This window comes from Vigna radiata, unplaced genomic scaffold (assembly GCF_000741045.1).
Source record: "Vigna radiata var. radiata cultivar VC1973A unplaced genomic scaffold, Vradiata_ver6 scaffold_299, whole genome shotgun sequence".
Lineage (NCBI taxonomy): Eukaryota > Viridiplantae > Streptophyta > Magnoliopsida > Fabales > Fabaceae > Vigna > Vigna radiata.
Window position 1 is genome coordinate 50,997 of NW_014542029.1, and position 14,049 is coordinate 65,045.

Genomic DNA, 14,049 nt, shown 5'->3' on the forward strand with positions numbered 1-14,049 from the left:
TTAAAAAAATTAATAACATCAAATTTTAATTTGTCATTCACTATTTATTATTTATGTTTTGTTGTTTTTAATTTTGGGAAAATTAATTATTTGTTTAATTTTTGGCAGAGGAAATCTGGATTATTGTTGTGAAGTAGTGTAAAGGAAGAAATGGAATTATTGTTGAAGATCGAAAGGGTTGTGAGGGTAGCCTACTGAAACGATATCAAAAATCAGACAAGAGAGCTACTCCACTTGGATTTGGATTCCACATAACAGAATGATTCCTCTCAATTCAAAATTATGAGACTGGGTTGGTCTCCAATCCTTTTTTTAATATATATTAAGGGAGATTTTGTAAAAAATCAGAAAATAATATTTTAAAAGTAATGGTAATCTAAATATAATAGACTCGGTTCTTTTAAAACTCATTGTCTCTTTAAAAATTACAAATTTTTATTTTTGAAAAAGTAACAAAGAATTGTTGTTGTTAACTTAAATATTAATTAATTTATATCTTAGAAAAAAAAAGGAAGTTTCCTTTTTCATTTGTCAATATTTCTTTATAATTTGTAACTAAGACAATTTACCATAGTGAACTTATTACGTATCTGGATTTTTATTATTTAAATATTTTTCGCAGAACTTAAAAAATTTATAAAACAAAATTAAAAAGAATATTTTCACAAATTTTTATAAATAAATCACTGAAAATATAAAATTTTCGAATGGTATTTGTTTTATTTCGACATAGAAATAAATAACTTTATTTTGTTACTCATTTGTAAACTGTTGGACTGTATTAATTTGAACTCTTTCTATGTCAAATTAACCATATTGCTATTCATAAAAGAAGCTATTGCAAATATTACAACTTGTTAAAAGACAATTGCCTTGCGAAATGCATTTTCAGAGTACTTTTTTAATTTTATTATCTTTAGAATATTGACTTATAATATTTCACTACTTTTTAAAGAAACATTTGATCGATTATTTTTTTATATAAAATTGTGGTTTAATCTAAAAATTCCAATTTTCACAAGTCTTCGGATAAGTCAATTGATTGGAATAGAATTATTGTCCCAAAAAATTTCCCACCGTTGATAATGAGGAAAGTGACAAAGGTGGAAAAGTGGAGGACTCCCTTGTGATTTTATTTAAATAAAGACCAATGTCTAATTTTTCAATAATGACTACATGAAGTTTCCTTTTTAATTTGACAATATTTTTTACACATTGTCCCATTACCCCAAATTAATTTACTATAACAAAGTCATTTTCTAGTAATATGAGATGACGATATCATAGGAACAACATAAAAATGGTGACATAAGCTTTCGCTATTAAAATATTTTCTTAATATTTAGCTGGACTTAATTATTTTTTTAAGATATCCTTAAAGAAAAATATAGACAACATACGAATTTCTAATTGTATCTATTTTCATACAATATTTTGTCTGTACGAATAAATAACATTATTTATTCGTGTAAAACTATTAATTTGTAATAATATGGACTCTTTCTATGTTGTTAGGAAAATGAACCATCTTGGTAGCCACAAATAAAAATATATTGCAAACGTACAATTTGTTGGACAGAATTGCATTTTGAAGTGCATCTTTTGAGCACTTTCTTCTTATCCAAGACATATCCAAGCAAGGAAAAAAGTGGTAGACTTTTTGCCTCGGTTCTGAATCGAGTTAGTTTTTTCCCCTCTATTGTCTTAGTTGGAACCTAAATCGAGACAGTAGGATCCTTCTTCTTTTTTCTTCTTTCGCCACCTTTACGCCTCGATTCTGATTTCATTTCCAGATTCTAATTTCAAACCTCCTAACTGAAAAAAATCAAGATTGCAAAGACAGAAGCCCAAAAATTAATTTGAAATGAAGTCCATGTCTCCAATTCACAAACTCAGATAACAAAGTTGGAACCCCCAAATCAGATGAATAGTTGAAACCCTAAGTCGCAAAAACAAGAACAGAAACCCCAAATTTGAAAATGAGAAACATAATTCCCTAATTCTCAATTTCAGAAACCCAAAAATTCCAAATCGAAAAACGATTCACTCCGCTGCCACCTTCCTCGCAATGCGCCACCGCCACCTTCGTCCGTCATCGCAACCCCATTCGCACCCAACCTGCATTCTTATACGAACTAGGAAAGCCCTAAAACTCAAACAAAAACAAAGGAAGAAAGAGGAGAAGGAAACTTGCACCACGAATCAGAACAACCAATGTCCTCGCGCAGTTGTCACCATTGAAGAAGTCGGAGTTTGAACCTTCGCGGAAGCGCTGCCGCTGTTGGACGCGACCTCGCCGCGCCTCGCCACGTCTCTTTATGTCTCTCCGGGTCTCACCTAAGATTATGTATATGAAAGGTTTGAAGACTTTGATACTCGTTTGGGCAACATTGAGGAACGTCTAAATCTTCAAACTCCAAATCATCCTCAGTCCTACCTTCTAGATTTGATGATTGTTTTAATTTCATTCATTGTTGTCTTTTATGTTCCTACATATTGTGTGTGCCGTAATTTCATTTGTGTAAATAAATCCAACCTTTTCATTATCTTTTATTTCATAAATTGATTTGTTGAGGGGAAGAACAAATTGAGGGGGAGTGTCAGAAGTTGCAGGGGGAATAGGCCGCGATTGCTCTTAGAACCACGGCCTATTCTCCCTACAAACTTCTGACATTCCCCAAAAGGTAGTTGGGAGGATTCGGAACGTCAAGGAATAGGTCGCGGTGTGAGGGGAACCGCGGCCTATTCCCTGATCTGAATAAATTTTAAATATTTAAGGGAATAGGCCGCAGTTGGCCGCTGAACCACGGCATATAGTTTGAAAAAAATTTCAAAAATGCCATTTTGATTTATTTTTCTCAGGAGAATAGGTTGCAATTAAGTTTTGAATCGCGACATATTCCCCTCTATTACCGCAGTTAAGTGTTGAACCGCGACATATTCCCCTCTAGGTCAAAAAAATAAAACACACATGAACAATATTGTCCCCTTCGCGCAAACAGTTTTAGAGCATTGTTTCCATTCTCCGTCGACGACGCCATCTTCTACTTCCATTTTCAATCATTTTACACCGTTTAAACTCAAATTTGTTTGGTGCCTTTGCCATTTTCAACGTTGTGGAAGAGTTTTAACCGATCAAAATAGTCAACTTCCACTTGGAAATCGTCAACTTCCGTCGTGCCATTCCTCTCCGCCATGCCATTCCTCTCTGCCACGCCCATTCCAAGTATTGCCTTTGATGCCCTTCGTCGTTTTTGCTATCTTCAACATGATTTCTTCGTTCGTTTTTGCATAATAACAATTACTATTGTTTTGGTAGTGTAGACATAGAAAATATGTAGACATAGAAAATTTAGAATTATTAGAATTTGCATAATAACAATTACTATTGTTTTTGCATAATAATAAATATTTAGAATTATTAGAATTTAATCCTTAATAGAATTCCTAAACCTTATAATATTTGAGTAATCACTAGGTGAAATTAATGTTTGAATGGTATGTATGAAATTACAAGTTTGATTTTTGTACCTTATCTTTTTAAGTAATATTTAGGAATGGATCGAAATTGGATTACTTTACCACGCATTAGTGCTGAGTACGAGAGAGGGGTAGAGGAATTTATACAATTTGCACAACATAATGAAGGTACAAATGATGATGAAGTGAAATTTAGATGTCCTTGTGTGAACTGTTTGAATAGGAGAAAGTTGAACACAACCCAAGTTAGAGAACATCTTATATGTCATGGTTTCCTAAGATGCTATACAACATGGATATGGCATGGCGAAGAAATGTACTTTCTGACTGACTCCCAAACTGAAAATGTTATTAATTCCACCATGGAAGAAGATCGACTGGATGAAGACAAATTGAGGACATGATCCGTGATGTTGGCGTAGAAAATTTTGCCAAAGCTCATGTGTAAGAGAGGATGTCGACTGATGTGGAAACACCTTTGTATGTCGGTTCAACTAAGTTCACACGTTTGTCAATGGTGTTAAGGCTCATGAATTTGAAGGCGAGCAATGGATGGACGGATAAGAGTTTTACAAAATTGTTGACGTTGTTGAATGAAATGCTGCCAGATGGAAATACACTACCTACTCGTAATTATGATGCGAAGAAAATTCTTTGTCCAATGGGTATGAAGTATAAAAGGATACATGTTTTTCCCAATGATTTCATTTTATATAGGAAAGAGTTTGAATTTTTGACAAAGTGTCCAAAATGTGGGTTATCACGATACAAGTAAAAAAAAAAATAGTGAAGATAATGGTCAGATAGAAAAAAATGGATCTGCTTTGAAAGTAGTTTGTTACCTTCCAATAGTGCCTAGACTTAAGCGTTTGTTTGCGAATCCCAAAGATGCTAAAAACCTTAGATGGCATGCATATGAGAGAAAAATTGACGGGCTGCTTCGTCATCTAGCTGATTCAAAGCAATGGAAAAATATTGATCAACAATTCCCCCAATTTGGTAAAGAGTGTAGAAATCTTAGGCTTGGTTTAGCCACTAATGGAATGAACCCATTTCGTAATCTGAGTACTAATCGCAGTTGTTGGTCAGTTATATTGATAATTTACAACTTATCTTTTGTATTGTGCATGAAGAGGAAGTACATGATGTTGTCTATGACGATATCTTGTCCAAAGCTGTCTGGAAATGACATAGATGTTTATCTAAGCCCACTAGTTGAAGACTTGAAGTTTTTGTGGGTTGATGGGGTTGAAATATTTGATGCATTCGCTTCTGAAACTTTTGTGATGCGTGCAATGTTATTTTGCTCCATTAATGACTTTCCAGCTTATGGCAATTTGTCAGGATATAGTGTCAAGGAGCATAAAACATGTCCTATCTGTGAAGAAAACATTGCAGCTCATCAATTGGAACACGGAAGAAAGACGGTGTATTTGCGTCATCGGAGATTTCTAAAATGTAATCATCCATATCAAAGGTTAAAAAAAGCATTCAATGGATATCAAGAGAGGAACGAAGCACCAAATCCACTTACTAGCCTTCAAATTCTTGAAAAAGTTAATAAAATACCTGGGGAATGGTGGGACATGTTTGGTGATGGAACTCCGGAGTTGAAGAGATTTGTTATTTGAATTCTAAGCTTGACTTGTAGTTCTTCTGGATGTGAGCGTAATTGGAGTTCATTTGAAATGGTAATTTAAATTATTTTTAATTTATAAATTCCTTTATTATGTTTATATCTTCACTAAAAATATTATATTTCATTCTAAGTTCATACAAAGAGAAGGAATCGTTTGCATCAAAAAAAGATGAATGATTTAGTTTATGTGATGTATAACTCCAAGCTGAAAAGTAGAAAAATTCGAAAAACTGTAGCTCTTCCATTTGATGACATTGAATCAGATGATGAATGGATAACTGAAGAGGCAGATGATGTTGTTGAGATTGATCAAGTTGAAGCTGAAAATGATGGTGAAAATGTTCACTTAGATGGAGCAACAACATATCCTACTCTAGATGCTTTTGATCTTGATAAAATAACATTTGGGAACAATGAGGATGCACAACATTCATCAGAGGAAGAGTTAGATGAGGATGATGATGGAGATGATGATGCCATTATTAGAGGATTAGAGGATTAGACATAGAATTTGAAATTTCAATTTATGTTTTACATTATATTTTTATGAACAATATTTCTATGAACTTATGTATTTAAATTTATATAATTTTGTTATCTTATTTGAATTAGGATGTTATTTATATTTTATTTTCATGCAAAGTAAACTCTTACGATTTAACGAGTCGAGTTTACTGGACTCTCACGAATTTATGTAAAATCTCTAGTTTGACAACCTTAATATGTAATATTCTTACTATAGGAGAAAATTCTAATGTCGAGTAGATTAGAAGTTTCATTTTTGTTGTTTTTCTTTATGTATATTTTCCACACTTACACCGAAATAATTTTACTATTATAAACTTATTCGGTTGTGTTGAGAGTATCAGGAAAACAATTAAACCAAAGAAATCAATAAGCCAATTTTTAGGCAATTGTTAGGCAAAAGGTGAAAAATAGATGTTTTAGGATCAATAAGAGAAATCGACCAAATGACTTTCTTAAGACATTGAAAAAATTTTGATCGAGATAAAAATACATTAAAAGAGGCTAAATCAAGAGAAACATGGAGAGAAGGACAATCCAAGCACAGGTTAAGGCTGCTTCGAGAAAGACGTTATATACATTAATTATTGCATAACATGAAATCAACTAGGATATTTGACACTGTATGGACATTTTAAAACAGTTACTTCAATTTATGTATTTTTTATTTTATTTTATTTTGTTTTGTCGATACACTTTCAAAAGTACACTTTCAAAGAGTGTAATAACATTGTGAACATAAAAAATAGCTAATTCACTACAAAAAAGAAGATATTTAGCGGGGTTATTGTGAGGAGGTTATAAAACCCTCCACAAATTAACATTTTTTTAAAATGATTATAATGAATTATGGATGGTCAAAACTAACGGGAGTTTTAATTGTTTCAGGTTTATAAGTTCTACAAGTTAAAATACATTTTATTATATTATTGCTTCCCTCCTACGTTCAAATTTCCCAAATCTTCCCTCTAACTCCCAAAATTCCCCCCTTGTTCATTGAATTTTCCAAATTTCATAATACATTTCATATTCCTTTTTCCCAATGTTCACTACGCTTCCTCTTCTGCGTTGAAAACCCTGGCGAACCAGCTTCTCTCCTCCGCCTCGGACATCAACAAACCTTCCTCTTCTCCTCACATTCCTTTCCCCTTTTTCTCATCCTCACCACGTCCTCGAATCCCTACTCTCTCTCCACTCTTTCTTCTGCCTCTTCTACCAAAGATCCCTTTCTTCTCCGTCGTCGCTACCTCCGCGGCTCCCTCCACTGCTGACCAGTTCGAGTTCATCTACCTCACCTGGCTACGCTCCAAGTTCGATGAGTTCCTTAAGTCACTCATCGACATTCTTGCCTCGCCATAATCTGACAAGACGCTCAAGGAACTCGTGTTGGATACGCTCATGGAGTTCGTGAAGGTGGCCAATGGCAGCACCTTCCACTCTGCTTTGTATCACAAACTTCTACTTTGCGTTGTACGTTATGACAATTTTGTTGATAAATGTTGTTGTTATTGTTGTTTCGATATGATTTTGTTGGTTTTGGACTGATGCTATCAGGTTCATTTTCTTCTAATCTATGGATTCTGAAAAAGCATTAGAGCTTGTTAAGCAAGGTGTCACTCTTCTCTTCCTCGATGTTCCTCAGTACACCATGGTCGCCATCGATACTCAGGTACTTCATTCTTCTATTATTTTCTGGACTGCCAAGTGACTGTCTTTTTATTTTCTTTTTTCTTTCAATGCTGTCATCATGGTATCTGAAAATAAAATTTGAAATTCGTAGGGGGTGGAAAGCTAAAATAAATATCCAACTTTGTTTCATACTGGCAATCTGACATTGTTTTCCTTCTGTTCTTCGTTTTGTAGACGTTCTATGTGGGGCCTGCTTTTAAGGGTATTAAGATGATTCCTCCTAGCACTCATTTTGTGTACTATAGTTCATCAAGCAGGTTTGATCATCTTGCCCAATTATTTAGACTTATTTTTTAACTTGCATTAGTCTCTCTTTTGTTTAGTTATTTTTATTCCTGCAAAATCCCATGTTTCCCTTGTGGATATATGGGGAGCCTATTAATAGATTAAAGGAAATGATAAGAGAGTGGTGGGTGTTCTTGTGTGTGATAAGACATTGTTTTTCCTATACTATTGTCTTTTCTGCGAGTATTAGTGTCCTTTCAATCTTGTGTAATGTGGCAAAGTGTATTTTTTGGGAAATAACCTTGGATCATAGTATTTGAAATGATTTATCTCTTACATATGGTCTCTCTATTATCATGTTTGCTGACCATATAGTGTTAAGCATAAGACGTCACTAGTTCTGTCAGTTGCTAGAATTAAATTTTTTCTTAAATTTCATGATTTTTCAAATTATCTGGTGCATTGAATCTTTTGTTTTTCTTTTGGGGAATTCATGCAGAGATGGGAAAGAGTTCTCACCAATTGTTGGATTCTTCATTGATACTGGCGCTTCAGAGGTATAAAAATATTTTTTTTTTATTTAGTGTTAGATCAATAATGGTCAAGTATTAGATCAAATTAGTGTTATAGTTAAATGATGAGTACAACAGAAGAGAACGCAATTTGTGCTACTAAAGTCACTTGTGGTAGATGCTCTTATTTATGCGTGATGTTTGTAGGATTTTTTCGTTTTTATAACTGATTTTTCTTTTCACCTTTTCTGTAACAGTCAATAGGTTCTCTTCAAAAGAAATATTCAATTGGATCGTTTGAATTGCTAAGTAAAACTGCTCGTTTGAATTGCTAAGTAAAACTGCTCCCATTCAAGCACTTTTTCTTCTTATTCTTGGTCCATTTGTTGATTTGCAAACAGAGCCTTCTGTATTATATTTTGGATTTCCCACCCATTTGAACATTTTTTCATTGGATAATTTGTTTGATTATCCCTATCAGATGACAAAATTACAAGTGCATATGGCAACAATGAAAGTCAATTGAGCTATAAGTTAGTCAGACTTATGACCGTTGCTTTGAAGCTAGTTCCATGGTTTTCTATTTCCAAGTTAAATTGCGGTTGTAATGTGTTTGGGAGAAAAGAGGTTTTGTGTTCGAGGCTTTTGGTATGTTATGCTTTTCTCTAATCTTTGTATAATTGTATGTTATTGCCTTACCAATCCATTTCTTTCTTATCATTTGCTTCAAGGTTTGTTTTGATCAATAATCCTATCTAGTTTTTTATATAGAACTTGATGAAATTTATGTTTATGATGATATATAAATAACATTGTGTCCTTTAACTCGTACCAAGACTGATTATTAGCCTTTGAATGTTCATTAGTATTTTAAATAGAAAAGAAAAACATTTTGCTTGAGTGGATTGAGGAACCCAAAAGTAGGGAAGAATAAGATATTAGATATGCTCTGTGCAAAATAAAAAAAAAAACTGATACAAGGATAAAAAACTGTAAAAACCTAAGAGATTTTGAAATTTAACTCTAATGATAAAATTATTTTTCGAAAATCCATAATATTGTAAGAAAATGGCAATAAGGATTGTTCATTCTAACAATTTTTAAAATTGTTAGGGACTAGGGATAATTTTTTATCGGTAAAGGTGTTCATGGATGACTGTCGGAATATTTATAAAGTTTTTAAGATAATTTAAATTTGATATGAAGTAGGAATAAACTTTGAAATTATTATATAAGTCTTAAAAATAAATAAGAAAATTATAGTTGTTTAAAAATTTTGGTATAAAGTTTAATGTGAACAGTATTCTAGAAGGAATGGTTCAAGAATTAAAAAAGTGATTATTAGTATTAATAAGATCAAAGGTTTTATGTTCTCATTTCTTAACAAACCGAAGCAGGAGCCTTTCTTTATTTTGTCTTCTTTTGCATCATCACTGAGAAAAGAGCGCATCTTGGTTTCCAATGTGAAGGGAGCTTTACCAAACAAACATGGCTACAATAGTTGTCAGGATTCTCGGTTCCAATTCGCTGTCGCTGGTGTCAGTCCTTACTCCTCGACCTCCGCAGCGGTGGCGGAAGCGGAGAGCACGGAGGTGAATTTTAAAAAAGTAGTGGTGGAGCAATGAGTTGAAGGGAAGTAGTTGATGAAGTGAAGTTGTTTTACTTCAAAGGGTAGGAAGCAAATATAGAGTTATTGGTCTCATGTTAAGCTTTTATGTGTTAGGGATTTTGTTTAGTTCATCAACATTAGTTTATGTTTTTAATTGATCGAGTAGTGTTAGATTTTTTTTGTCAATCTTGTAATGTTATTTAAACATTATGTATTTTTTTTTATATTTATATTGTAATTGTCAATGAATGTATATTATTTTAAATTATCAATAAAATTAATTTTGAATTATTTTTCTATAATTTTCAATTTTATTATATATTTTATTAAGTTTTTTTGTTATTTCTACAAGCTTGTGAATTTAATAGTATATATTAATACTAAAAAATAGTGTAAAAAATATAAGTATTTTTTTAATTAAATAGTTGAAAATAAAGGAGGTTAAAAATCTCATAAAATAATAGTCAGTAATAGAGGAGGTTTTTACCCTCTGCAGAAAAACCTCCGTAAATTGAATGTGATATCAGGAGTCATGGAAAACCCCCACAGATAGTTTGTGGTGACTCAAACTGCGACTGTTTGAAAAACCCTCGCAAATTACGCGGAGGGTAAAAACCTTCGCAAATCGAAAAAAAAAAAAACTTCCTCTAAATAACATTTTTTTTGTAGTAATTCAGTGTTGGTTGTAATAATTTAGATAATTACTTTCATTGATTTTCTTCATTCATTTTTGTTCTATTCTTGGTAATTAATTTATTACAATTCACATTCATGCAGACCCTTCACCCGTCATATTTTGTTCTCTATACTATCATTGTTTTGATTAATCCATATTTGAGCCAACTGGTCTTAACTTTCGTCCTGTATTTACTCTTGACTATTTAATTTTATTATCTTTCATAATTATGTCACTATATTTTAAAGAAATATTTGATGGGTTATTTTTTATATAAAATTGTTGTTTAATCTAAAAATTCCAAGTTCGTGTAAGTTACTTTTCTTTTCACAAGTCTTGGGATAAGTTCATCGATTGGAATAGAATTATTGCCCTAAGACTTTTCTCACGATTTGATTTATTCTACAAATACCAAATTTGTGTTCATACTATAAGACGGATAACATTTCATTTGATTGAAATTTCATTGTTGATGCCATGTAATTTGTAGTTTATTTTATGCATCACAAAAATTAAGTTATTACCTTATGTAAATTGAATAGATATTGTAATTAAAAAAAACATTAATCCACAATAAATTTTATCCGAATTTTGCTGTTTACCAGTTTTAATTATAATAGATAAACATGTATTTAAGTAATTAAATATTATAAGGAGTTTGAGTGACATTTAGGGTGAGGACTTGGAAAATTGAAAAGTAAACCCATAACAATGAAAAGTATTAGTGTATAATGACCCTCAAATATATATGACTACAAAAAAGAAAAACACTGTGATTAGAACGGGAAATAGAACACTTATAAACTAAAATATTCAAATATAATGTAAAAATAGTTAAAATTAAAAATATACCATCCCGTGTTTAATTAGTAATTTTGCATGCAAAACAAATTATGAAAATAAAATAGAAAATTTCTAGAAATATCACTTTTAAATCATTGTTGCAGTAGAAATTCACAAGGTTTACAAATTTTCAAATTTGAAAAAGTAACAAAGAGTTGTTGTTGTTGTCTTAAATATTAATTAATTTATATTTTGTTGTCTTAGAAAAAAGGAAGTTTCCTTTTTTTTTTTATTGGTCAATATTTCTATATAATTTGTAACTAAGAAAATTAGCATAGCGAACTTATTACCTATATGGATTTTTATTATTAAAATAATTTTTTTTACGTAGAACAAAATATTTATAAAAAAAATTAAAAAATAATTTCACAAAATTTTATGAAAAATCGCACAAAATATAAAATTTTCGAAAGGTATTTGTTTTACTTCTACATAGAAATAACTGACGTTATTTTGTTATACTCATATGTAAACTGTTGGACTGTGTTAATTTAAACTCTTTCTATGTCAAATTATAACCATCTTGCTATTCATAAAAGAAGCTATTAAAAATATTACAACTTGTTAAAAAACAATTGCCTTGTGAAATGCATTTTTAGAGTACTATTTTTATTTTATTATCTTTCGAATATTGGCTTTTAATTTTATCACTATCACTATTGTTTGGTTGATTATTATTTATATAAAATTGTGGTTTAATCTAAAAATTCCAAGTTCGTGTAAGTTACCTTTCTTTTCACAAGTCTTCCAATAAGTCAATTGATTGTTGGAATGAAATTATTGTCCAAAAAATTTCCCACCATTGATATAATGAGGAAAGTGACAAACGGGGAAATGTGGAGGGACTTATTGTAACGATGTCTCCAATAATTCTGAAATAGAACATCGTTATTGACTTAGACTTTGACAAGTATGGCCTTTTATTATTTGCGATTATTTGTATTATATTTAATTATTGATGATTAAACTTTATTGTGATGAATTATGTTTATTGTGACGTAGTCAAAAATACTCAATTAGTGATACTTGATATTTCATTGTATCTGGGATGCTTTATCGATATATGATTGACTTTGGGTACTTTTAGAATAATAAAGTATATATTTATATAGTAATCGAGTGTTATGATTACTGTTTGCAATGATGAAACTTTGTTTACATTAACCTCTTTATTTGCCACCCGCTTAATTGAAGTATAATTGATATTGGCCTTATTTAATTTACAATTGAACCTTGCTTAGTTGGAATAATAGATTTTGATTCAATTTTATTAATTTCCCTTATCATTTTATTTGAAGTTTCCTATTTTTCTTTTTAATATTTTTTATATATTGTTCAATTACCCCTAACTCATTTACTATAGCAAAGTCATTTGCTATTAATATGCATTGAAGAAGTCATACGATAGCGGTTGTTTTCAATGAATACCAATTTTACAACCGAAACATATTAAGGCATGATAAAATAGGAGAATTTTTTGTCTCAATTATGAATTGAAACAAAAGTATCCACATTTTGCTTCGGTTAAAAAAAATCAAAGCACTAAACCAATAATTAAAAAAAAATGAGTTTTTGGCAATGGTTGTGAAAATAACAAAGGCCATAGACCCTATCTCATTTAAAACAATTAATTAATTTAAAAGACTTTATGCCTTGATTGGGATGAAAACCAGTGCCATAGACTTTTTCTACTTCAGTTATGAAAATAACCAAGATCAAAAGTTGTTTTTTCTTTAAATATTTTTTTCTGAAATAATATTTAGCTTCTTCATTTATGATATGAACCGAAGTCGAACTGCTTGAGTTTTGACTATAACTGAAGCCTAATGTTGATGTGTTTTTTTTTTATATTTTTCTTGTTTCTATTTCATCTTACAATGATTATCTATAAATTATTAGCATTGCTTCCTCTTATATTAATTTAAAACAAATACATTTATTCAAAAATCTTTGAGACGTTAAATAATTTTTGTATTGAAACTCAAACGAAAAAATTAAGGTTGACTCAATACAACAATATATTTAAGCATATAATTAATCATGTATCCAACATAAAAAAAGTAAACAACATACCCAAAAATTATAGGCTCATATCAAAAATAAATTTTCAAGACAATCGCACTCACCATGGTTGATGGAGACAAACAAAGAGCAACAATGACAGCGAGCAACGAACTCAACGTGGCGTTAACAGTGAGGAACGAAGCAGTGATGTCGGTCAAGCTGTGATGATGGCCTTCAAGTTCAGAGACGAAGTGAGTCGAGTAGTTGATGATGGAAGGAAGAAGAAAATTATGAAGTGTTAACTGTGTTTTTTTCACGAATTTAACTCTGAACAAACAACGATTATTCGTAAAATTGATGCTTAAAGGCTTTTAATAAAATAAAAAAAGATTATAAATTTGAGTGACAATTTTAATTTTTTGATCAACATTTGATTTTGGTTGTCCAGGGAACCACAACATAAAGTAGATATGACTAGGGGTGGGCAAATCGAACTGAACTGTACTGCACTGCAAAAAACTGAACTGTAAAACAGTTCAGAAAAACTGAACTGAACTATTTTTTTTTATCAAATTGAAACTGTACTGTACTAAATTACAGTATGAAATGAACTGAACTATTAACTGAATTGTAAACTACACTAACTGAACTATTAACTGAACTGTAAACTGCACTAACTGAACTGAACTATTAGTTGAATTGTAAATTGCACTAACTGAACTATTAACTAAATTGTAAACTACATTAATTTTAACTAAAGTATAATATAAACTGAACTGAACTACTAACTATACTAATTTTAAACTGAATTGTACTAATTTTTAAACTAAATAGTATAACAATACAT

At 31.0% G+C, this 14,049-nt stretch overlaps 2 protein-coding genes across 5 annotated transcripts in view; both read left to right on the plus strand.

Moving 5' to 3' along the window:
- LOC106778964 (LRR receptor-like serine/threonine-protein kinase GSO1) overlaps window positions 1-5,621 on the plus strand; it is a 17,471-nt gene extending 11,850 nt beyond the window's left edge. The window contains exons 4-5 of the mRNA XM_014666973.1: window positions 4,807-4,907; window positions 5,325-5,621. Coding sequence (XP_014522459.1) covers window positions 4,807-4,907; window positions 5,325-5,621 — 398 coding nt within the window. The remainder of the gene's footprint in view (window positions 1-4,806; window positions 4,908-5,324) is intronic.
- A 1,020-nt stretch (window positions 5,622-6,641) lies between these two features.
- On the plus strand, window positions 6,642-9,859 carry LOC106778978 (protein AAR2 homolog). Of its 4 annotated transcripts, XM_014666987.2 has the most exons (6): window positions 6,642-7,114; window positions 7,199-7,313; window positions 7,508-7,590; window positions 8,058-8,115; window positions 8,328-8,405; window positions 8,552-9,859. In XM_014666987.2, exons 2-5 carry the CDS (start codon window positions 7,218-7,220, stop codon window positions 8,403-8,405), a joined length of 315 nt encoding a protein of 104 aa, XP_014522473.1. In that variant the 5' UTR covers window positions 6,642-7,114; window positions 7,199-7,217; the 3' UTR covers window positions 8,552-9,859. The 4 variants fall into 4 exon arrangements, with proteins under 4 accessions (XP_014522473.1, XP_022632103.1, XP_022632102.1 ...); XM_022776382.1 differs by lacking the exon at window positions 8,328-8,405; XM_022776381.1 differs by having other exon boundaries at window positions 7,535-7,590; window positions 8,328-9,859.
- The last annotated feature ends 4,190 nt before the right edge of the window (window positions 9,860-14,049 follow it).